Consider the following 25,796-nt stretch of genomic DNA (forward strand, 5'->3'; position numbering starts at 1 on the left):
AAGCGTGCAGTGAGAATATTCATCAGTTACAGGCTGACTTCAGGGTGCATGGCAGCAAATGTATAAAGAATGACTACAGACCATTGCTCAAAGACTTAGCCTTCTTGCTTTTCAGTTCCTTGCCCGAGCTGCCGGCAGCACTGGTCTCAGGGCAAATGATGCTGTTGCAAGTACAACTTGTCATGAAAATGATTATTTATAAGCATCACAGGGGACCTAGACGTGAAAATTCTGGCTCCCATCCACTTCTCTACGCTTGATCTGAGTATTTCTGTCTCTCTTGCTTTTAATAAAATCCTTCCTTTGCCAGGGACCTTGAGGTGCACAGTGCAGACAGCCCCGTCTCCTCGCTCCCTCAGGGGACCGCTGCTCCCAGCACTTGTGCACGGCCAGAACTGGGGTGGCACAGGCAGCACAACCTCCTCTCTTCTCAGCTGAGATGGGAGCTTCTTGGCATCACCTCCTCTCTGGCCAGGCTCTGGTGGGTCTGGCGCAGAGCAGAGCAGCTGCAGTGCTGGTGCAGTGGCCATCTGTGCAGTTAAACATCAGCAGGAGTTACTTCTTTCCCTTGAAGGTGGATTGTTACAGCTCTGCCCGTTTTGTGTTCTTGTCCCAGCAGTGCCGAAGCTCCAACAGCAGGGGTTAGATATTAGATTTGTTACAGCATTGCAGTGCCGTTATGTCTGGTGTTTTTTCTGTTCCCAGGATGTTGTCTGGAACGGGATAATCACTTACTCATGTGCTACCAGCAGCCACATGGAAGCTGCTCACAGGAGAAGGCGCAGCCTTTGCTAACAAAGGAATTCCGTTCTGTTTTATTTTTCCAACCAGCATTCCCAAAACAAAGTAAGTGAATGCCTCCTTTTGTCCTGGCTTTTGTGTTTGCACTCACAGCAGCCGGAGGCAAAGGGGCACGGAAGATGTGGGATGTTGGTCTTAGGATAAGGACCTTGTCCTGAATTTTTCCTGTAGGAACCCCATGAGGAGACATGGAGGGTCTGCACCTGGTTCCTCTGGGGAGGGGAGGAATGGGAAGGGATTTAACATCAGTTGGATTGGCCTCCGCCGGTGGCGAAGCATTTCCTGGTTGTGCCAGCTGATGTAACAGGGAGCAGCAGCCCCTAAGTGCAGCCCTAGAAGTCAGGGCAGCCTTCCCAGGAGAGTGCAGCAGGGAGACAGGAGGTCTCCATCCAGAAAAGCCAGAAAGGGGAAGATTTTTCTTCTTTGGTCTCATTCGTGTAGTGCACTCACATGACCATAGATGGAATGCTTTGGGGAAGACGTAAGAAGAGGATTTCAGTTTAATCAGGTCCAGGCACAAACTTTGGACCGGCAGCTTAACCAGCAGAGCATCAGCAGCGTCTGAGTCCTCTCTGCTCACAAAGCCAAGAGCTATCCAGGCGTTTGGTGAGATTTTCTTACTCAAGAACCACCTCTACTTTTCTCCTCTTCTCTTCTTCTCTTCTTCTCCAAACACAGACCAGTAACCCTCATTAACAGCTGGTCTGATAAATACTTCTGTGCCAAAAGAGAACACGAATGGGTTTGTTTGCAGGGACTTCAGTCACCTGGGAATATGTCAGGAACGCCAACATGAGTGATGACTTACACCAGGCCTCACCACCCACTCCAGCAGCAACGTGAGAATGGAACAGAGCTGAGCCAGGATTCCCAGAAGGAAAAGCCCTGGGCAGAGGCAGGGTGGTGAGGTCAGCTGTGTCAGAAACTCCACCGTTTTCAGGGGAAGGGTTTTAGGCAGAGGGCTGGAGGCACATGGCCTGGTGCCACGTCCTTGCTAGCCTTGCTCAAATTAGTTGTTATTTATGCACAGCTATGGTGGGAAGGAAGTTCTGATGAGTCAGGGCGCAGTGGCTGCTCCTGAACTCAGCTGGAGAACAGAGATGTGGCTGGGGAAGCACTGTTGCTGTGCATGGTAGTTTATTGAGTCCAGAGGATGCTGCGGGGTCTGGGCTGTGTCTTTGTCCCCGTGGGGTGATATGGGGCTCCTGTGGGTATAGAAGGGCAGAGGAAAGCTCTTGCCAGAGTGGAAACAATGGTAAGGGAGAGCAAAAGGGAGGGAAGTATGGGAGGTGCTGCCATGGATATGGTAGGCTGACCACCCTCTGCTGCATGGTGATATCAGAGCAACGTGGGACATGCTAACGTGGGCCACCAGTGAAGGGCCAGTCCTGCTGGGGCCAGAGTGCTCGTCACTGACTCTGTCCTGGAAACAGGACATGAAAGGGCCTCTGCCATCTCCACTGTTTTCAGGCAGGAGTGATATGAAGGTGGGATGAGCTCTGGTTCATGCTGCTGCATCACTTTCCCTCTTCTTTCACCCATGGGAGTGAAACTTTATGGCCTCTCCTCTCCCTCTCCACCCTGACCTTTGCAGGTCATTTGACAAACAGGTCAGAAGCAACCAAGACCACATCAATCTGCTGTTAACCACCCACTCCACAGATGCTGAGGCTGTAAAGCTGGGTGACCCTGTGAGCTGGGCTGATGTAGCCAGCACGAGCCGCTTCTCTTTCTTGGCCACGTCCTCCTAGAGGGAGCCATCTCTCGTCTGCCATCAGCTGTTGCCTGCCATTTGTCTCCCTGGGGAAGACCACCAGGCTAAACCAAGGTCCTCTGAGGTCCTCTGTCGGGTAGGTTTGCGCATGTTGGATGTGCCCTGCCTCTCAGGGAAGCGACACAAGTGACGCACTGCCTGCGCACACACTACCTTTATTCAACGCTATCCTTCAGTAGGAGGCATGACTCAGCTGTGCAAATCACTGTCCCGAACACTGAGGATGGGGACTTTCCACACAGCAAGCCCTTTTTTGTTCTCTGTGAGACCTAGGCAATCACTGAGGGCACACTGCCAGCAAACTGTAGAAATGCATATATCAAAGGAGCTCAGAAGCCCCAGTGCATCCCCTGCTCAACACATCTGACTCCCACGTAAGACCTGGTTGCTCTGAGGCTCATCCGATATAGGTTTGTAGGACCAACAGGGAGCAGTGAGAATGGGGCTTCCTCACCACCTCACACAGACAGCAGAACACAGTCGTTCTGTGGGAACAAGCAATGTCTCCCACCAAGGGGCTCAGTTCAAAGATGATATTTCCAGGTGTGGCATAGCACAGTTTGCAGAAGTGAACATGTGGCAGCGTAATGTCAGCGGTTCCACAGCAACCTGCAGGCGTGAGTCAGCATGGCTGCGATGCCTGGGGGTGTGCAGACCCCCACCCAGCAGCTTTGCTCTGAGCATGGCACACGGGAGGGCAGCACTGAGTGTCTGAGAGCAGACAGCCAGTAGCAGAGGGAATTAAATCAGCCCAGCATGGGGATCCCTCTTTGCAGAATGGAGGCTGCCTGGGTAAATCCCACCTCTGGGCAGAGCTCCTCTTAGCATCCTCCACGCATTTCTGCACCATCTGCTGACATTTTTGCTACAGAACGGCTGGGGCTGTGCAATGCACTATGCCCAGGTTCATAGGGCAGGGAGACCTCCTGGACACGCCACAGCCATGTGAGCTCCGTCTGCCTCTCTGCATTCAAGGCAGTCTGCAGTTCCACAGACAAGATACGTGTGCAACAGAATATATTTTCTTCTGAGACAGAGCAGATTCACACGTTTTGATCCGCACCTAAAGGCTGTCAGAACTGCACCTAATCCCCCATGTCCTTGCCTCACCTTGTCAGTCACTGTAGGTGAGAGATGACACTACTGGCCGTGGGGAAATCCCCAAGTGCTTCTGTAAGTGCTGTGTAAATACAGTGTGCTGGGAGCAAGCTGCGCTTGAGGCATGAAGCTCTTCTGAGGTCTGGTTCTTCCTCCAGATGTATGGCTGGAGCAGCCCCAGGGACCGCGCACGCACTCCGCGTTGTTCCTTGTGGCACTGCACCCTGCTCATTCCCTGTCCAGCAGTAATGTTCTCAGTTTGCAGAGAAGCGAGACTGATGCGGAGGTGGCCCAAGAGCTGTCCCAGCTTCGGTTCCTCTGCCATGGGATGTTCCTGTGCTGCAATTCACGAGTGCAGGGAGGGTGCAACATCTGCCCCTGGCTCACGCCGGCATCCTTCCAGATTTCAGGCCTGAAACTGCTCAGAAGAGGAATTTCCAAAACAAATGTTGCTATTTGAAGAATGCGGGGGCTGGGGGGTGGGGAAGAAATAATCACAACAGAGATAAGGACCTGACAGCTGAACAGGCTCTGGCTCAGGCTGGTCTGGGACAAGGATCGCCCGGAGCCAGAGCTGAGGGTCCAGCTGGGGAAGCGGCAGCACAGAGGGGCTGCTCTGCTGTCTACGTTTGCCCCGGGCTGCTGAGGGTCCCTCTTCCCAGGACCAGTTCTGCTCGGCATCCCTCCAACCAGGTGGCACTGCTGTGATGTCGGTGTTCCCGTGGAATGCACCCTGGCCTGAGGTCGGCTCCCCTCCTCCCAGCCTGAGGGAAGGAGTGGAGCAGCTCGGGGCAGGGAGTTCAGGAAGAACTGGTTTGCAAAAAACCAGATGCCTGCACCCAGTTTGGCTGCTCCTTCCCTTGTTTTATGGCAGCTGGGTGTGTGCAGAAGCAAGATCCCTCTGTCTGCAGTGGGTTCCGCTTTTGATGGCATCTGGGCTTGCCTTATCCCCATCAGCTGCAGCACAAAGGGCTCTTGGTGCTGCCCACAGATGCACTTCAGTCTCTGCTCTCTAGGGCTGAGCTCACATCTGGCGTTACTGGCTCCCGGCTGCACTTCTATCATTTGTTTATTAAAGTTAATTTCATCAGGCTGCAGTGATTTATTCAGGTCTGGAGCCTCCTGTAACAGGGAGCTATTATTTAGTGTGCCATCAGCTCTCTGCCATCTGCAACCTCCACGCAGGTTCCACAACAGCTGCTTTCCAAAAGGTCAGCAAACCACTTTATCAGCGCAGTTCCTTGTTTCTTGGTCTTACCAAGCCATCAAGTGATATTAAATCAAAAATATGCAGAGGGAAGCTGATTATGTAACAGGAACACCGTTCCCTTTATTTGATTAAGGCAGTAATCCCATCTTGTTTTGCTCTAAAAGGAGGGAAAACAAGTCTAACAATACCGTGCCTCACCTCTGATTGGAGCAGCATTTCAGCCTCCTTGCTGACGTGGATGCTGGTCTGGTGCTTGGATTAGTGGACAGCTGCTCCCAGGATCATGCTTCCTTTACCTTGGTGCTGGAAACACACTGCCAGCTTCCCTTCTATGAGGAACTGAAAGCAGGGTCCCTGCTGCCCTCTGGACTACCCCAAGAACAGGGGCTTCTTCACCAGAGGCTTTGGCAGGAGCGTGCCGGGTGTTTTGCAGCATTTATGTGGAAAGGGACAGTGCTGGAAGCTGGAGGGGATCTGAAGTTACAGAACGTCTTGGGTGGGAAGGGATCTTAAAGCCCGCCCAGTTCCAAACCCTCCTGCGGGCTGGTTGTCCCCCCAGACCAGGCTGCTCAGGGCCCAACCAACCCGGCCTTGAACACCTCCAGGGATGGGGCACCCACGTTTCTCTGGGCAGTCTGCGCTGGTGCCTCACCATCCTCGGAGAGAAGAATTTCTTCTTAACATCTAACCTAATTTTCCCCTCCCTCAGTCTAAAACTGTTCCCCTTTGTCCTACCACTATCAGACTATGTAAATATTCTCCCTCCTGTTCACTAGCTTCCTTTAAGCACTGGGAGCCACGCCATTCCCCTCGGGGCTTTGTCCAGGTGAGGACAAACCTCTTGCCTCCTGTTTCATCCAGCTTACCCCCTCAGCTTTGTGCTCTGACCAAACTCTGTAAAACAGCCCAGACCTGAGGAAGAATGCACAGTGTGTATTTCCAGCACCTGAGTTGTGTGGATGCAAGGGGAAAGTCTATGTTTTATGCTTGAAATGGGTTAAACACAGCCGTTTTGTTGGACTTGTTTGGCCTCCACTTGTTGCCTTTGCCACTGATGCAAAGGTGAGGCCTCACAGCAGCTTCCCCAATCCTGCATCACTCCTGAGCCCACCCAGACAGCGAGAGCACCGGGAGAAGCCCCTTTCATCACAGTAATACTGCCAGACATTATAACTGAAAACACTTTATTTGACATCAGCAGTAAAATAGGAACATTGGACTATACATCCATTGGCATTTAAATGATAAAAATGCAAAAGCAAAACCATTTGCGAGAGACCTGTGAACAGTCTGGTACATAAGTAACACCCAGGGGAAAAGCTGCATGCTGGGACCCTCCCTCATCCCTGCAAGCAAACAGCAACACCAAGGAAACCCAGCATTGGTGCTTCCTCTGCAGCTATTTCTTGCAGGTGTCCACTGCTATGCACAGCACTGCTTTGAGTGTTGCTGCAGGAAGGGATGAACCACCCAGAACAGGTGGAAACTGAGTTCTGTGTAAACATGAGTGCTTGTAGAAAAGGCCCACAGGGACAATTTCAGGGCCTGGCTGAACCAAAAGCATTTCACCAAAAGAAGGAGCACAGCTTATGCGGGGACAAGAGTTGGATACCACAGGCTGGTCCCCAATGGTGAAACAAACAAGCAGCAGCCCCAGCTTTGACATAGCATTTGTGTCAGAAAAGAAACAAGGCGGCAGTTTCCTGCTCCACCACTGCATGTGTGCTGAAAACCATTTCCAGGTTTCCTGGTTTCCCAGTTCCCATTTGTCCCCTCTTTCAAGGCACATCTGTAGACAGCTTCAATTGCAACACCAGAAGCAAGCGCTCAGACCACCTGCACGACATTGTGTGATTCCGGCATACAGCAAAACAACTCATTGCACTAACTTCTCCTAATCTCCAAATAATCAGAGGAAAGACAAAGAAGTGAAAACCAGCACAACTCTCCGATGCAGAAGGCGGGCACTTTGCAGTGTGCAGGCAGGTACTCCACACTCACAGCTTCCAGCCTTCTGGAGCACAAAGGCTCGGGGCTGAACCAAGGTGCTCTCTCAGAGTCCCTGGATTGCCAGTAGGTGCTCAGTGGGGTTTGGTGCCAAGCTGCCCTGTGGGCGCAGGGCCCAGCCTGCTCAGAAAATCAGAACAAAACCACCAGCCTTGCCTGCATTTCAGTTACTGGTGCGGTCTGCAGGGTTCTGCAGATGGGTATCCGGCCTGACTTCTGCAACACATCCTACTCTTGCACCCCCTTGTATCTGCACGCACCAGAGTCTTGACTGGCCGAAAGTCAACACACTTTCAATGCACTCTGCAAGCCTGCTCTCATGCCACGCCAAGCGCGGCCAGTGCAGCAGGTGCGGCCAGCAACCATGTGTGAGTGCAGGGGGTGAGCACGTGTCCAAAGCGACTCTGGAAGGGCAGCTGGGTACCTTGCTGTGAGCGTGCTCTGCGCATCCTTGGAGCCACTGCTGGCTAGGAAGAGACATCAAGACAATAGAGCAAGGCACTGTCCCCTGGCCCTGCAGGATCCCACCCCTGTAGCGCAAGGATTCAGCAAAACCTTCAGGTCCTACACGGTCCTAAATCCCCAAAAAGGAAGAGGGAAAAAAGTCAAAGGGAAAGAAAAAAGAAACAAAAGGAAACAAACAACAACAAAAAAAAAAAGGCAGTGCTGAAGATGATCCCCAATACATGCGTCCCTGATTTCAACAGCCTTCAGCACAGGCCAACCAAGTGCAAATTGCTGTGATCAGAGCTGGCGGGCAGAACTCACCAGAAGGAATTAGGATTTCTGCTTCGGCAGAGAGAGCTTTACGCCGCTTGAAGCAGCTCCGAGGCGTTGGTGCCCAAAGCTTTCCCAGGCCGCGGATGGGAGCAGAGACGCCCAGCAGAAGGCAGTGCCTGCAGCGCTGCTCCGTGCCTCCGCGCGGAACCCCGGCACAGCAAACCTCTCAGCAGGCTTCTGAGCAAACGCAGCGCGGGCCCTGCCGGCACCTCCGCAGCCCGTGGGCCAGCAGCAGAGCACGTTCTCGTACGCGGTGACACAGAGCCTACCAGCCTGAAGATAAAGGAGGCCTTGAAGCGTATGCCATTATGCTGCACCCTGCTTTAATCTGGCATTAAATATACCACTTGCGATATACAAATTACTTTAAAAAGTTACCAAAAAGTTACAACGACAATAAAAGTAATAAGTGAATTCAAGTTTTACACATGACCTTGCAAGCAGAATGTTGTTCTTAAGAACCTTGAGACCATGTTTAAATAGCGTGGCAACTTCCTACCACTGGTAAAAGTGTCTGTAAATGTTAAGGCTATCGATTCCTTGTGCAATTAAACCCATCTTCTCTTTCTGGGAAAAACAAACAAACAAGCAAACTAAAATGACCAACCAACCAACCAACCAACGAGATCTTGCTCTGCTCAGGCAAAGAAAATCACACGCAGCAGGCAGGTTATGGGGAGCCAGCAGGTGCTGCGGGTCACCAAGAGCTGCCACGCATCTGTGCAGCCCCCAGCCCGTGCACGGAGCTCTCTGAGGGCACATTCTGCCTCAACTCACTCAGAAGTCTCTTCTGAGACCAAAAGAAATAGTGACATCCACGGAATCCGCACTTGGTTATTCGTAATGCGGAGAAGACCTTTTGCTTTGGTCACTATTAGGAAAAGAAGGAAAAAAAATTTAAAAACCCACGTAATTTTGTCTCTCTTAAAAAGCAATCTAATGAAATGAGTAAACTTGTACAATTTTAGCAGCGTTTTAGAGTCCTTCATAAAATAAAACCAAGGAATGAATTAAAAGGAATGTTTCCATCCACCCAATTTAAAAAGCCTATCGTGGGCAGTCACTGCTGCTGCACCACAGCTGCAGCTGGTGAACTGATGCGGCACCAGCAATGACTGCACACAGGGAGCACTCCGGCAGATCAGATTCAACATTTTCTGGCGAAAAGAAGTATTTACAACTGTTTTGTACAGCTTCCGAACTTATAAAACAATGGAGGTGAAGTTATAAAAACAACCAACGGGAAAAGCCGTCGTCCAGCCCGTCTGGAGAGGCTCTGGCATGCAGAGAGGCCTCCGCGTTGTTCATCACAACCCTTACAAAACCCGGTGACACAAAGAATCCGCGAGCCCAGCGTCCCGGGCGCCGTGCCGAGGTCTCTGCCGTGCCGGCAGTGTCAGCTGCTGGGCGCGCCGATGGCCACTGTGATCCTCGTGTACAGAGGGAACCTGTCAGTCCTCAGCACCTCGTAGGAGAGCGAGTTCAAGCCATCGGAGCTCATCGTCTCCCTGGTGTGAGCAATTCGGTCAAACCTGCGGAGGGGAAAAGCAAACAAAAGCCTTTCAGCGGCCGCCAGCTCCCGTTCTTTTTGCCCTCGGGCGGTCCCCGCTCCGGGGAGCAGCAGCGGGCGTCAGAGCGCATTCCGTCAGCCCGCGGGCAGAGTCGCCGTGCTCCCCGCGCAGGAAAGCGAGGGCTGCTCCCCCAGCCGTGCTGCCAGCAACCGGTCGCGGCGGCTCACGGCACGCCTGGGAGCTTTGCACGGCGCGGGGACGGGGCTCGGGAAGCAGACACGCACCTCTCCGGGTTGGGCTCGTTCTTCCGATCGCGAGAGTGGCGAATCATTCTGCATTTCCCAATGACGGCATCCGGCCGAGATATGCCCATGCCTTTGAACACCAGCCTGCCAAAAGCAAGTCTGTTAAGTGACAGGGGGCAGAGAAGGGCTGTTCCAGCACCGCCACTGCCTGCTTTTCTCTGCTGCCGAGGGCTGTGTGTTTGCAGCTTTGCATCGGGAATGCAGACCTGCCAGCACCAGGCACCTGCTAAGGCACCCCACCCCAGGCAGCTCCGCCAGCATCGGTGCCGACCTTGCCCCATGCTTTAGACTGGAATCTGAATGGGAGGCATCCAGTTTTTAACTGTCTGGACGGCAGCCAGCTGAGCATGCATCTTTCAAGACATGGAAGCTGAAGTGCTGCGCTGGTAGAAAGCAAACCGAGTGGTGGTGAAACCACATGGGGAGGGGGCAGCCCATCAAAATGGTGTGCTCTCTACAGGGCACGTGCACATCATGGATGCCAGTGCTGGGAACGTGCTTGACTTCTTCCTTTCTGTATCTCCCTCTGTGTGTTTCTGTATAGGTCTTCCCACCCCTAGAAAGCCAAGTGCCTCAAAAGACAAGATACCACCTTCCTTGGTTTACTAGACAGCTGCAGGTCCCCAGCACTTCTGTTTAAGGAAGCTCTCCCTCAAGGTCAGGAGGGTTTGGAAAGCCCACAGAAAGGACCACGCAGGGTGTATCTCATAGTCCAAAGCTTCTCAAATCTGAGTTCCCATGATTATATCTCAAAGTAATTGCCCCATCTTCCTGGGAACAAAGATAGCAACCCCACAGACATCCCCTACCTCCACCTTCAGGCGGAACCGGGCCCAGCCTGCCCTGTACTAAGACATCCCACTTCATCTGCCATCCCGGGCATTGCTCAGCCTTCCTCCCGATGGGAAGCAAAGGCTTCCAGCATTGGTTAGAGCTCCTTAAAACCTGACAGATGAATCCCTCCAGGGCACAAAGAGCCGCGCTGGCACTGTCAGGCTGCCACCTGCAGAGCCTTGGGATGGGTTCTGTGGCTGATGATCTTCTCCTCCCACTCCCACCATGCACCCCAAGCCTCCCTGAAGGCAGGTGCTGAGGGGTGGAGGTGCTCCAGCTGCAAGGTGGGCACCTTTACCTGTTGTAAATGTCATCGTCTTCGCCGCCCCAGCCCCAGTAATTGTTTGGGAACCCATTGATCTTTGTGAACTGTTCTTTGCTCAAGGCAGACACGCCTCCAAAATACTGATTGTAGGGTAACCTGGAATTAAGGAGAACACACCATTAGGGGTTGCAGTGACCTCTGCCCCAGCCCATGGTCCAGCCACCAACCCACCAGTGAGACCCGCTGGGACCCAGATCTCGTCTGCTTCAGCAAGCAGATGTCCTGGGGCCCTTCTGCTCCAAGCTGCACCTGGCTGCAAGGAGAAAGCACAGGACTGCTGACAGTCTTGCACTGGGCGGGGTGTGGGTCTGGGCAGAGATAGGCTGGCCATCTGGGGCCAAACCCAGTGCTCACTTAATAGATGAGTTTTTACACTCCCACGTGGAGATCTGGCATGGAAAAAAAGAAAGAAAAGAAAAGCCACAGCTGTGTTGACAGCAGCCTGAGGAACACATGTGCTGGCAGGCACTCAAGTTTGGTTCTGCCCCCAGACACCAAGGCAGGTCCCTCTGTGGTCTGAAATGGAACAGCCAAAAATACTTCATTTTGCTCTCAAAATAACACCTGACAGCCTTTTCTAGCATCATGCATGGCCCTCACTGTATGAGAATGCCTCGCTTTCCAGGCTGGGCAGAAACAAGAGCCATCTGACACTCTGAAACACAAGAAGGGACGTGGGCAGCTGCAGGACGCCGGTCTCCCCGTTCCTCCCAGCCCTGTGTCTGGCTGCTCAGCCACTGTGCGTGGCAGCAGGTGGCTCTGCTTCACTCCCTGCTCCAAGCCACCCACTCCCTGCAGCGACACGTGTGCCACAGCAGAATTTTCCAGAGATGTTTTCCCAGGCTTTCACTGGTAGGCAGGGATGTGCATTGCTGCACCCGGCCTACAATGATCATGGCAGCGTTAGGAAGGAAATGCCCCCCCAAAAGGCATCTCACCTAAATCCGAATTTATCCATGGAGACAGAAAGGTGCCTTGGCTGGCTGTAGCACTTGTAGGTGTTCCTGTCATCCATTGGGATCAGGTCTACATCGCTAAACACAAAGCACTCATAGTCATACTCCTTCAAAGCCTCCATGAATCCTATATTCAGCAGTTTAGCACGGTTAAATTCTTCATCTCCATCCTGGTTTAAAACAAATAAACACTGAATTAAGTAGTGGAAAACACCAGTCTCCTACCTGTCGTGGGGTTCACAGGCCCTTGGCATTGCTGGGAGGTGGCACTGATCTGGTTGCAGCTGTAGAGCAGCCACAGGGTCAGAGAAGTGGGCCCAGCACTCTGCACAGAGGCATTTTGCAGCGCTTGCAGTGCCACACAGACGCGGCCAGCAAGTCGCTGGGGTGCTCTCAGGTCCAGCAGTGGGGCCGTGCCCACGTGCACAGGGACAGTGGAGGGCCAGGATGGTTTGTCACCCAGCACAAGCCCTGACAGCAGCACCGAGCCCAAGCCCTGTGCAGGGAGCAGCACGAGGCATGCTGAAAGAGACGGGAGCTTTTTGCCAAAACCCAAACTGCCAGCCCTCCCTGCTCTACCACATCCAACCTCCCCCTCTCCACAGCTTCAAGCAATGTCAAGCAAAGGACTGCCTGCCATGCCTGGCTCCAGCAGCATGTGCATGCATGCATGAGAGTGTGCAAATCAGCTCCCCGCCCTTCTACAGGTCTGGTGTGGGACACAAATCAAGGACAGATAAAAATAAGACAGCAGCCTCAAGCATCACATTTACCTCCTCTCTTGAATGGCTCTGCTTGGTTAATAAATAATCTGTTTGGAAACTGATTAATCCAAACTGGTTAATGGCTCTGCAGCCTGAAAGCCAAAAATTTAACCATAAAACAGTTACAAGTATCTTTCACATGAAGGATTTACCATGCGAGTGTCAAACCACAGCTTTCAAAAGCTTTCATTGTCCGCCTGGGGCCTAAATGACTTCACAGGGAGGAGTGAACTTCAGCGGGGGAGGATCTGAGCCAGTTCTCAGCACCCTCACCTGAAATAAAAGGGCTCGTGCCTTTACCAAGGCGGTGGGAAGCTGATCACCATCATGCATAAGCAACATCTGTGAAAACTTGAGCACAGGAGGCAAAGGAAAGCTGAACAAAGGGGATGGGGAGAGGGAGCGGCTACAGCTGTGGGAACAGAGGTTTGGTCTGCGGGCAAAGGGGCTGCAGAGCCCACGCACAGCCTGCCCTGCAGCTGGGGCTCACAGCTGGCACAGCCAGGGTAGCCAGGAGCACTGACCCAGTGACAGGGAACACTTTGGGCCACGCCAGAAGCTGGGCCTCAGAAGCAATGCTCAGGGGCTCTCCTGCACCAGAAGCTGAGCTTGCTCATTTCGTCTTTGTCTGCTCTTCTCATCACACCACTTCAAGGCAAAGAGAGTGCTCCACGTTGGTTTTATGATCAGCAGAGGCTCAGCCTTATTTAACCCTGCCTCCAGGTGGCCTCTAACTCACCCAGGGGATACACAGGGATTAATAATTCTACCAGAAGCTGCACTTTCACATCTCTTGACACCACACAAGGGGTTTTGCTTTTCGGAGAAAACCGTTTCGTAACCAAGACAATTCAGAAGCATCAGCATCTCTGCAGTCTGTGGGACTCAAATCTCTCCAAACTCCGAGCGGTTTTGCAGGTTTCCGACTCCGACTGACTCCCAGCTTTGTGACAGGAGACCTTTCTAGGCAGCTGCCCCATGCAGGTGGTGCAGGACATGGCACCACTGGTGACAGAAGAGCAGGTGAAGCAGAACAGAAGCAACATCCATCCCTGGCCTCACTTGGCAGCTCCATGTACCATAGGTGCTCCTGCTCTCTGCCACATGGGAGGGGACCTGTTTGGACACCCTTTGGCCAAGAAGCATTGCCCTGAAGAATCGTGCAGCAGACGGAGGACTGCTGCTCCAACACTGCAGACAGCTCCAAGCATAGCCCCCGCTATTTATTACTTATTTCCTGGGCTTTCAACAAGAAAAGATGCAGTGCAAGCGTGTTTCTGCTGACTAGTTTTTCCTGGACAAATTTCTCCTTGTGATTTCCCTCCTCAGAACTCAACCCACATCAGAAGCCATTGCTTGTGCCCAGCACCAGTGGCTTTACTCCCTGTGTCTCTGCCAGTACGTACAAACTTGTCCTCAGTCACTGATCCATGAGATCCTTGAGGCCAGCTGCCTCAACCCCACAGACCAGCACTGGCTGCTGCTCACACACGCAGAGGATCAGCCCTGGGAGAACAGCAGCCAGCTTACTTACTCCCATCGCTCACCTTTGCTGGACCCGCTCTGCTCAGCCAAACTCACCTAAGGACACTGCTGCCTTGTTTCAGTATCAGTCACATCAGTGTACAGAACTGCCACTTGTGCTAACAGGCTTCCAAACCAGCAAGGTGCCATCTGAATGGTAGATTCACCCCAGTTTCATCCTGGTTTGTGCTCTGAGGTAGGAGACAGCTCTGTGATACCTGCTGCAGTTACAAAGCAGGGTGGAGGACCTGGGGATGCACCTCCTTCATCGTAATTCTGATGAACCTGATGAGTCTAAGGCAGGTGATGGCAAGGATGTGTTTTTGGTAGGTTATGAGGGAGCCATCACCCCCCTCAGGAGGCTGTCAGCCAAGTCAGGGATCCTCCAAGCCCATCTGATCCACACACATGCGATGCGCACATGGGCATCCACGCACCAGTCTTGTTTGAGCAGGTGGAAATAGATTTCCAGGGCCACAGGAAGGTGCCGAGAAAACCCTTGCTGCTTCTCTGTTGGGGTTTCCTGAAGTGCTGTGCACTCTTCCCACGGCAGCATGATCCACCTCTGCCCTGCGCAGGAAAGGCAGACTCCTGCACCCCTATACCAGGCACAAGAAGAGAACAGCTGCAGGAAAACCTGACCAGGGCTGGGCAGGAGCCGAGCACTGCTCCCTCTGTGCTCCACACCTGGGGAGCTCTGGTGCACCCTGCAAAATAACATGGATGAGCACAAAGCCCCCCCACACAGACACACACACACCTTCACACACACATCCTCTCTGGAAAACTGCTAAGGACACTACAGGTAAAGCCAGTGCAAAGTGGTTGGATAACTGGAGCTTGTGTCAGGTTTGGGTTATGCAGCAGTTGCACAATAACACATTTTCCACTGGCTCCTGTTACACACTGGGCATCTCAGAAACATTGCTCTGGCTTCAGCCAAACCCTACTCTGAGACATTCAGGCACACGGGGCCACTGTGGCAGAGACACAACGGGCTCAGGACAGAAACGCGTTGCTCCGAAAGGAAGAAGTTTGACATTACCAGTGCAGCAGTAGCAGGGCTCAAGCGCTCCTCTTTCTTTTTATGAGATGCAGAGGACAGAAGAGCACGTAGGCAGCGTGTAAGAATCAGATCACACAGTAATTCTCCTCGCTTCAGTGATTGCTTTGCTATAGACAGGATTAACAAGTAAAGGTAATATTTCCCCACTAGAAGGAAAAAAAAAAAAAAAAAAAAAACACAAAGGAGGGCAGATGCAAAGGGAAGGACAGACAAGAAAAAGAGAAAAGCAATTGTCAAGACAGCAGAGAAATAAGACTCTTTTCCTACCGTAATTCTGGCAGAATTAACTCATTTTCTGCAAATCTCTCCATTCCATGCTCCCGCTCACCCTTGAGACACATATCCAGCACTTTTACTACTTCTGATTCTGCTGCCTCTCCCAGACATGAATGACTTTTCAGAGGCACGCAGAAGGAGTGTGTTTACTTTGCAAATCCAGCAGCCTTGCTTGCTAACCTGCATCTGACCACAGATGCGTCCAGAACTGACACATCCAGTGTGCTAAAAGTTGCTCCCACTCCAGCTTTGCCCAAGGGATGCATTTGAAAAGAACATTTGCTTAAACCCACTCTGCAAAGGTTTGCTTCAGAGAGCGCCGATGGCCCCGCAGGCGCAGCATCAGATGAGCCATAGGGCAGGGCAGTGCAAGCCCCGTGACACCAGCGCGGCGCCGCGGGATCCGGTTGCTTTCTGAGCTCTCCAAGCCCCAGAGATGCCACCAGCTCCCTTTGAGCAGCTGGCCCCAGGCTGCCAGCATCTCCTCCTGGTGTTCCAGGGAAGCTGCTGGCAGGCTCTGGTTCACTGAGATGGCCACTGCAGGGACTGCCATCCCAGCACATCCTCACGGCCGAGCAGCACCGTGCCCCGGGCAGACCTGCCAGATCAGGGAGATTGGGACGGCCAATGCACCCAGACACGTTGGCTGATCCAAAAACTGCAGGAGGTACGTGTAAAGGAGACATGTTACTTCTCGGTGCTGTGAAATGGGCTCAAATAGGGCAGAAGAACCTGCTGGAGAGAGCAGCTGCCCGTCCCACGGGCTCTGCAGATCAACAGAGCCGTGCTGCCCTGCCACACCACAGCCCACACAACTGCCCGCATGTCCTCGGCTTTCCAACACCCAGTTATCTAACCACCACTGTGGTATTAACTAGGACCGAAGTGCTCTGGAGTGAAACGTACCCTTTTTTCTCTTTAAGAAAGGTCTGCGACTCCCAGATATTAAAAGGAAAAGAAAAAAAAAGAGAACAAAAAGCCGAAACCCAGAACTCCAGCGATTGTTCCTTTTCTGCTGTTTCCCCCCAGACGACCACTTACCTGCTGCACCGCAGCACCCTTGTTTTGTCCATCCTGACACTCTGTGTGCTATTACTAACGTGAGCAAAAGCTGCTCAAAGGACTGAGCGAAATCCTACACCTTTACACCATTCCCAGGATTAGGTATTAATGCTGCCTGGTCACCTTAAAGATCTCTGCATGCAATTCCTGAGGCAGATGTGAGAGAGGAACACTTCATTTGGGTTGTGCAACTAGGAATTCTTTTCCTCCTGAACAATTAGAACCTCTTCAGGGTAAGCCAGGCTGCATGGGAGCAAAACACCCCACGTTTTCCATCAAAACCATCAAAGAAACATTGCTCCCATTCCATTTGTTGTGCTTCAGCTTCGTTTTTACAGCATCTCTATCCCTGCCCACCAGCCCACTGACACTCAGGATACAGCAGCCACTCCTCTGTTCCGGGGGCACTGCCATAAGTGTTAAAAGCCTCACGTGCTCAGCATCTTACCTGGTTGATGACATACACTCCATAGTCTAGCTGCTGCCTTTGAAGAATCGGGTGCATGTAGTAGAGCCAGTACTTCAGATGCTCCTCTCGGTTTCGGAACGGGATGATGATTGCTACTTTCTGCAGAGCCCTGCAGTGCTTTGGAGCAAAACGACCTCCTTCCCTGACCTCAGGGTTTGTGCTCGCCACCTCCTCCAGGTTCACAGGCTGGGAGAACTCCACGCGCAGCGGTCCAACTGGAAGGAAGGCACAGCACAAAGCCAGTTAGCACATCCTGATGGCCACGCACCAGTTATTTCTCTGGGCACGCATTCTTAGCGCGCAGGCATTCGTTATTACTTTTAAACACGCGTTCGGATCCAAAGGAAATCCCACTGATGCGTGGAGGTGTGAACCTGGGGCCCACTGCATCCAAAGCAACCACACCTCAGCACTCAGGGCAAGCCTGCAAATGCTCAGTCCTGTGGTGCCAGACCCCAATGGACCCACGGAAGCTTGGTGGTTCCCAAAAACCCTCCTGTCTGCACTGCAGCCACACAGCCATGCTCTCTCCAGCAGTATCCTGGGGGGCAGAAGGGGGAGTGCTGCCCTCACATCATGCAGTGCAAGAACCAGGCACTTGGGATACAGCACTGCTCTCCTGCCGACAGAGCAGATCACGCCGAAGTTGGCCACGTGCACAGCAAACAAAACCCCCTTTTGTTGTTTTTTTCCTTACAGATACTTTCAGTGTTCTGCCACTGTGCCCATTACTTATGCCTTGTTAAAAATAAAATTTAAAATGTACCCAAATTTGCATGCAGGTTGGCAGTTCCCACACTCAGTTTCAACAGTGGCGGTTTTGAAACTGCCAGATCAATCTGTGCCAAAGCCAGCGTGTACAACTGAGAACCACTTGCAGCACACACACAGCAGCTCCTGGGATGCCCGATCTCCCACAGCGGTGAAGAAACTCCAGGTCCAACACGCAACTCCAGTAGCCCCACAACACACCACTCTCCACAAAAAGGTCATTTATCACTGGTGACCCCCAACAGTGACCCTGTGGCAGTGGGAGACACAGCATTGGGAGGAATCTGGGCAGGAGGGACGCGGGTTACAAGGCATCACAGCCCTCCGTGCCTCCTGCAGAACAGCGATGGCCCCAGCAGCAGCAGCATGCTCCCCAGCCAAGCACACAGCAGCTGTGCCCGGGGCGGGTGCAGCAGGGGGACAAATGCTGCACGGCTTGGCTGAGTGGTACCGGATCTCCCCCTGGCTCACCTGGAGCAGGAGAGCCTTTCCTCACCTCATCCAACTGGCTGCAGAAAGGAAAGGATGGGCAACAAAACGCAGTCATGACGAGCACTAGATGCAGAAGATAGAATTAGCGGGCTTGGAGGCTGGAAAAGAGGCTGATGAGAAATTACCTGTAGCGCTCCCTTCCTCATCTCAACGAAATCAGCTTTAAATATATGTTCCAGTCAGCACTGCCCCAACAACCAAGGCAGCGAGCACCCCTCAACTACACTTTTTGCTGCTCTAGCAGTGAGGCAGCTGCTTCTAAAGTCAGTGGGATGCAAAGCACCCGGCCAATACACTTCACTGGTGTCAGCAGGAACAGCAAAATATGAAAGTCTGCGTGAGTTATCTTCAAATACGGAATGGCTGTAACAAACAGGCCTGCAACTCACAAAGCCACACACTGACAAAGAGCAGCAGCAAAATGCCACCCACACAAACTGATGCTGTCCACTCCTTATCTATTGGGACAAGCATTAAACTAAAGGTGCACATACCCTGCACCTCCAGCAGTGAGCAGAGCCCTGCTCCAGTCTTGTTTCAAACCATTTTGGCTGCACTTTGGCCACCTGGGCAGTGAGTGTCCCTGAGGCCAGCGTTGCCCAACGACTCTGACCCAGGGCAAGAACCATGCCAGGAAAACACACAACGTTTGTTGTGGCTGCTGTCCCATCAGCTAATGCTGCACCTGTGTGTGCTCACCATGTCGACTTTCCAGCCTGCTTCTCTTCCTTCAGACTCTTCTGCTTCACTTCCAGATGCCTGCCTGACAATGGAGTCGCTGCTGTGAGCTGAGTCTCAGTCAAAGGCACACGTGTGACAGAGCAGTGTGGACATGCAATCCCAGCAACACGTGTAGCCCAGGGCTTGTAGGTGGGCATCTCCGGGATTCACAGTTGCACTGCTCCATCACAGCACCTTCATTTCCACCCAGCCTTGCTGCACATTTTTAGCTAAAGAACACCTAGAAAACTTGAATAAGCAAGTGCCAGAAGTTGGCAGAAGATCCAAAAGCACCACCTACCTACCATCCAAACAGCTCAGCAATTGCTAAAGGAGGATTTAAGAAGCCATGGTTGGGCAAGAGAGGGAGATAAAAAAAAAAGCAACAAAACAAGAAATCAGCTATGCCATCATCCCGTCCCTCCCCCACTTCCCTCCGCCTCAATGTCTCTGACCGAAACATTTCTGCTCGGCTTCAGACAAAAGGTGCACAGGAAAAGCCCTGCACAGGCACAGACAGCAGAGGAGCCAGTGTGGTTCGTACAAACAGGAAACAGGTTTTCAAATGAAGCAAAAGGTGAGGCTTGCAAAAAGCTGCAGGGAACAAAGCAGTCAAGTGCACCTCAGCAACGCAATGTATCCTCCATATTCCCCACCACTACATGGCCACGTTTGCCACAACAATCAAAACTGCAGCTGTAGAGGCTGCCCGTACAACTCCTCAGCAGTGCTCGCCCTGCTAACCCACGGGCTGCCACAGGACCCTTGCACAGGACCCTTGCAAAAGACCACGACCTGCTCAACTTAATGCTGTCATCAGTCTAACAGCTGTCCTGACCTCTCTCCCTGGGACACAAATGCCAGAAACGTGGGGGAAACTGGAGCGGCACCACCCTGCAGAGCTGCCCTGGTGCCTGCAGGAGGTGGGAACCCCAAAGGGCTCAGGATGCAGCAGAGTGGGCACGGTGTCAGCGGCCCTGCAGCCTGGAGATAGTGCTGAACGGCTCCTCTGGATAAACCAGCAAAGCTCACCCACGTGGCTCAGGGTGGGCACAGATCTCAGATGCTTAGTTCAGAGGGAGTGGAAACAAAAGTTCCTAGTGGGGAGGCTTGAAATGTGCTGCACACAGTGGGTGGGCGAGAAGGATTCTGTCACCCCGGCAGAAAGCAACGCGCTCTGCTGCTGCCGAGACACGTGCACGCATGTGCTGCCAGGGCAGGCGAGCCTGTGCAGGAGGAAAGCTGGAAAAAGGAAGCAGCACTCGCACAGAGAAACAAAAAAGCCTCTTTGCAGGGCCTGAACAGAAAAGGGAAGAGCTGCTGACCGCGCCAACCCATTTGTTGCTGGGAAAAACAAAATGAGCCCCACCCCAGAAAGCTGGGCCAAGCCTTAGCTACAGGCGGGGGAGCAGAAGACACTGCAGACCCCAGACCCACAGGGCAGGCGTTGGCTGTGTCCCACAGCACAGGGGAGCAGGCCACCGATGGGTGCAAGCTCGCTCCTTCTGCCAAGGGCAGCATCAAATCTGTCTGCAGGTATGCTGGGGGGAAAAAATGAGAACAGCTTCCCATCCCGCAGGATTTGCTTCCTTCGGCCAGCCTCTTCTCGCAGAGCATCCCCTCGCAGAAGTCAGCTCTGCCGGTGTAAGGCCTGAGCCTGGAAGCTCAGCACATGCCCTCACCCATCCGCCCCATGGGCCCCAGGAGGAAATGGGCTGAAAAATACAAGGGATTGCCACACACGTTGGCAGCAGCTGGTGTGCGCAGCAGCGAGTTTATAGGATCAACCCTGCAACAGTTATTCAGAGCAAAAGTTACAAACCCCGCAACAAATGACACCTACTCCGATACAAGGTCTCGCACTGACATACAAAGTCTTTGAATAACAGAAAATATTGTCTTTTCCACCAGTAAGTACTCAGGGGAGAGAAGCAAAGCCCTGGGAGATGGCCACAGCCCAGCACACGCTCTGCGCAGTGGCTGTGCACCCCTCCCCCTGAGCAGGGCAGCCTGCACGCGATCGGCCTCACTCGCACTGGCACTCGCTGCAGGCTGCCACTGCAAAATTAAGTTCCAGGCCCTTCAACTGAAAACTCTAAACAAACAAGCAGAGAGACTTCCCTGGCTGCTTCAATCAGAAAAAAAAGCCGATCTGCCTCTGCCAGGAAAACCCCACCCTGATGCAAGACGCATGAGCAGACAGACGGACCGAGACCTCCCCGACAGACGGAGCCAGCAGCAGCTCCTGCCCCGACCCTGTAGCCCTGTCCTGTGCCCTCCAGCCTGGCTGCAGCTGGAGCTCCAAGGAGGGAGGCAGGCTGGCTGGCAGGGCAAGGTGAGACGAGAGGAGCAGAAAGCTGCAGGGCCTTGGGCTGCCCCGAGCTCTGGAGAACAAGCACTGCTGGGAGGCAGCTGGAAAAGTTGCTGCAGCTCCATTGGCCACGTCTCACTGCACTGAGGAGGAGGTGGCTGCCGGGAGGGCCATAAAGCCCCTCCACCTCACAAAGCCAGGCCTCGGAGCTCCAGGCTGGGCCAGGAACTGAGGGCTCAGGCAAGCTTGCATCCTAACGCAGCTTGGGAAGCTGCAAGTCTTTGCATCTTTCCAAGCATAACTTGGCCCAGTTTCCAAGAAAACTTACTCTTGCCCCAGATCTGTGCTGGCAGGGAAATGAGCACGTTACAAAACACGGGATGCACAAAATGGAAAGCCTCCTCATCTCGCCTGCGCACCCCAGTTGCTGTGCCACGTCCCCAGAATGAGGACAACCACCCTTCCAAGACCTTTCCAGCCTAAGAAACAATCCAAACCATTCCCCAAAGTGACGCCAGGCTAGGGACACCCAACTGCTCCGTGCCGGCAGAGAGGCACAGCCCTGCTCCACACGGAGCTCCCCTGGCTGCCTCTGATGCCCCAGCTGGTGGGAGCCAGGCCTCAGTGCACGCCGGATGGAGCCCAGCCAGGCCTGCTGCGTGCCAACTGGCACTGCCACCACCTGGAGACGCAGAATATCCACCCACAGGCTTCCACACTCAGCTGTGGAAGAGGATCTGCTGGCGTCCTCTATCTGCATCACCCACAGACACAGACACAGCAGGCTGTGCTGCAATCCGGCTGCTCCCAGGGCCAGCAGCTGCTCCCATGCTCCTTCCCCCTGGCCACGCTGCTCACAGAGGTGCCCTGCTGACGGTGGGAAGCACCCTTTTTGCTCAGAATGGTGACTGCTGGGAGAAACAGCTGAATTTTTGTCTCTCTGTTGTCAATATTGCATAATTACTTCAGTGTGGTGCTGCCATGTCTTCTAAACTTGTATCTGGGGCAGAAAGCCATACAGCAAGATGTAGCTCTGTGGCACAGCACGCTCGGGGCTCCTGGGTTGTCTTTGCTCCCAGGGCTGCAAGTGAGACCTCTTTGCCTGCCACCCCTCCGCCAACCACACCTGGTATCTAACTGCGGTCAGAAAGGGCCCAGGTGACAGCTGTGGGCAAAAACAGCTCCATAAACAACACGTGCTCTGGGCCAAGCAGGACTTGAAAATGACATCCCTGAGACACCAAGAGGCCCGTCTGTGAGAGTCTGCTCTGCAGGCATCTGGCACCAAAAGATAAGCAAGCGCTGCTTTTGGATGAGCTCTTCTGCGAGGTGATGCTGCTGCCAAAGCATCTGGCCCCTTCCTCCCTCCATCCTACATGACAACAGCACCAGCACCGAAACAAAGGCCTGGAGGCAAAGCAAGAAATCATTTAACTTCTTTGAAGGCATGTCAGCCCGCACAGACTAGTCCTACTGAACAGCATTTATATTCTTCTGGAAATAATGTTATTCTGGATAAAGAACACTGATAAAGAACACACCAGTTTGGGGAACAATCACCTCCAGAACAAAGATGGGCTTCCTTTCGCCTTTCAGGCTTCTCACAGGCAGCTCTCAGCTGCAGCATAAATCCAGAACACTTTGGGAACGTCTAATCCAAAACTTACCGCATTACTTTCCCAGCCCTGGTCTATGCTTTCAAGTTTCAAGTAATGGGAAGTGAACCATAAAGGCATATCAAATTCACAGGATCTCTCAGAGATTACACTTCATTCAGGTCATGCATTTGCCCAGTAGCCAGACAGCAGGGACGCTGGGTTCTCACCCTGAGCATCACCAGAGAGAAGCAGCCAGGCTGCTGGCAGCAGTGTGTCTCTGGCTGCTCAGGAAGGCCGAGCAGCTCGGTCACACTTACCCTGCATGATTCATCACATGTCATCCAGTGAGGGAGGGAAGAGAAAGAAGAGGAAATCCAAGAAGGAGGTGCTGGAAGAACAAGGCCACAGAGCCCCAGCTCACGTCAGAGCAGCGCCCTACGGCTCTGGGAAGGTGGGGATGCCAAGAAGATGAGAAATGCCTGTGGACAGGACACCATTACAGTGCCATGCTGATCACAGAGACATGAGCAGATCATCAGAACACAGAACTCTGACCGATATGAGGCACAGCAGGCCGTTTTACAAATGTGATTTGCTGCCAGAATCAGAACCTGAACAAAGCAATCATACATGCAGCACTGCAGAGCAGTCGGGTTCCTCAATAACACGCTGGCTGCAGACCTGAGAGCCACATGGGTGTCACACCTACACCTGAGCACACCTCTGGAACTGGGGCTGCTGGAAACCATTGGATCCTGCACCACAAGGACCCTACAGCTCTGAACAACTGCAACCACCGCCCACAGCCTTACCGGGCCTCTTGTATGGTGCATGTGTTGCACTGAAAGGAACACAGAGGTGGTGTAGAATCAAGGAATCATTCTATCGCTGAGGTTGGGAAAGAAGACCATCAAGTGTGCCCACTAATTAGGTCCCTCACAGCCACGCCTCCACATTTCTGGAACAGGTCTGGGAACAGTGACCCTGTGCATTCAGCTGACCGTCCGGACGCTGATCCGACAATGCTCTGAGTCCTGGGGACGGCAACTCTCCCAGCTTCCAGCACTTCAGAGTGGCCGGGAGGACCCTGGCGAGCGAAGATCGCTCAGAGCAAATCACTTCAAAGGGGCAGCACACCCCCGTGTGCGGCCCGACTGCACAAAGCAATTGAAGGGGAAAAGTGAAAGACACGAATCAAAATCAGCAGGAAAAAAAGAAACAAAAACCAACAACAACACAGTCCCTTTTAACGACCTCAAAACCGCCTTCTCGAAACAACCCCGTCATTTGCTATTCAGATGCTTCGATGCAGCTGACCAGCGAGCACCGAGTGAAACTCCGAATTTCGGCGACGGTTTCGCTAACAGAAAACCACAGGGAACTTCTCGAAAGTCTCTTCTACCCGCTGCGATCCCATAAGCGCGCGGCGGGGCGCGGTGCTGCCCACCCTCCATGTGCAGAGGCGCAACCGGCGGGACGCCACGTATCGGAAAGCCGCACCGCGGGTCCCACCGTGCGGGGAGCGCCGCTCGGACCCCGCCCCGCGCGCAGCCCCTCCGCTCCCTCCGAGAAGCGAGCGCAGCTCGCGGCGGAGCCTCGGGGAAAGCGGAGGATGCTCGACGCAGCCGCGGCGCAGTAGCCGGAGGGGGTCGGGCGCAGGAAGCCGCGCCGCGCCCCGGGCAGCCCCCACCCGTCCGCCCGCCCGGCGCGCTCCCGAGCCGTCGGGGCCCCGTCGTCGAGAGGCTCCGGGGCTACGCTGTCACGGCCCGCGGAGGGGCGGGGGGCGGCACTCACCGAGCAGCGGGGACGGGTCGGGGCACGGCCCCGGCGCCGCAGAGTCCGGGCGGGTGTCGGACTGCGCCGAGACGGGCCGGGGCCGGGCGGCGAGCTGCGGCGGACGGGAGGGCGGCAGCGAGAGGTTGGCGGGCGGCGGGCGGCGCGGCGGCGGCTCGGGACTGCGCGGCGGCGCCAGGGAGCTGCCCGCCAGGTAGTAGAGCAGCGTGGCCGAGAGGTGCAGCGCGCAGAAGGCAACGAGGAGGCGGCAGGCCCGCTGCAGCGAGGTGCCGGGCAGCGCCGGCTCCTTCATGCCGCCGCGCTGACGGGGACCGCCGCGCGCCCCGCGCCGCCGCCGGGGACGGGATGGAGTCGGGGCGGGTGCGGCGGTGGCTCCGCCCGCTGGGGGCGGCCCCGGGCCCCGCGCCCCGCCCGCAGTCTCTGCCTCCGCGCATCCCCGCGACCCGCGGGGGGCGGTGTTGGCCGGCGGGAGCCGATCCGCTCCGTGGTCCCGCTGCCCCCGGCCCCGCGTGTCTTCTCCCGGGTAACAGCGGTGGGTCTAGGGGGAGAGGGCTCAGGTTGCACCGGGGGCGTTCAGGTTGGATGTCGGGAACGGCGAAGCGTTGGCGCGGGCTGACCGCGGATGTGGTGCGGTCACCACGCTGCTCTCAAGCCCCTCGGAGATGCGGCACTGAGGGACATAAACAGTGGGCGAGATGAGGTGAGCTGGAGTTGGACTGGCTGATCGTAGCGGTCTTTTCCAACCTCTGTGATTCAGTGATTCTATGAAAAGCAGCAGGACATGATCTCAGTGATGCTGTGCTGACAGAGGCAAAATAGGAAGAGAATGCCTGCTGCCTCAGTGAGTCATTGTGGAGGCTGCACCAGTCTGTAAAACATGAAGTGGTGTGCCATCTCCAGGAGCAGTCTGGAATCAGTACAGTCCAACTTGCTTGGGACAGAGGAGTTACGTTTATCTGGCACAACAAGGAGATCAGATCTCGGCATCAGGCCTTTGACACGGTCCCCCTCCACATCCTTATCTCCAAATTGGAGGGATGTGGATTGGATGGCTGGATCACTCGATGGATAAGAAACTGGTTGAAAGGCCGCAGACAGAGGGGTGGTGATCCATGGTTCTGTGTCCAGGTGGAGGCCAGTAATGAGTGGCATCCCCCAGGGCTCTGTCTTGGGACCAGTGCTCTGTAACATCTTTATCAATGACAGCAATGGCGGAATCGAGTGCACCCTCAGCAATTTGCTGACGACACCAAGCTGAGTGGTGTGGTCGACACGGCTGAAGGAAGGGAGGCCATTCAGAGGGACCTCGAGAGCCTGGAAAAGTGGGAACAGGTGAACCTGATGAGGT

The 25,796-nt window shown here is 54.0% G+C and overlaps 1 protein-coding gene across 1 annotated transcript; it reads right to left on the minus strand.

Annotated features, from left to right (window-relative positions):
* Positions 1–9,066: 9,066 nt before the first annotated feature.
* B4GALT1 (beta-1,4-galactosyltransferase 1) lies at positions 9,067–24,740 on the minus strand (the record flags this gene model as incomplete). Its single annotated transcript, XM_079548969.1, has 6 exons — positions 9,067–9,202; positions 9,466–9,570; positions 10,619–10,741; positions 11,584–11,771; positions 16,742–16,977; positions 24,449–24,740. The coding sequence occupies 6 exons, from the start codon at positions 24,738–24,740 to the stop codon at positions 9,067–9,069; spliced, it is 1,080 nt and encodes a 359-aa protein (XP_079405095.1).
* Between the last annotated feature and the right edge of the window lie 1,056 nt (positions 24,741–25,796).

The sequence above is a fragment of the Tetrao urogallus genome (assembly GCF_951394365.1).
Source record: "Tetrao urogallus genome assembly, chromosome: Z".
Lineage (NCBI taxonomy): Eukaryota > Metazoa > Chordata > Aves > Galliformes > Phasianidae > Tetrao > Tetrao urogallus.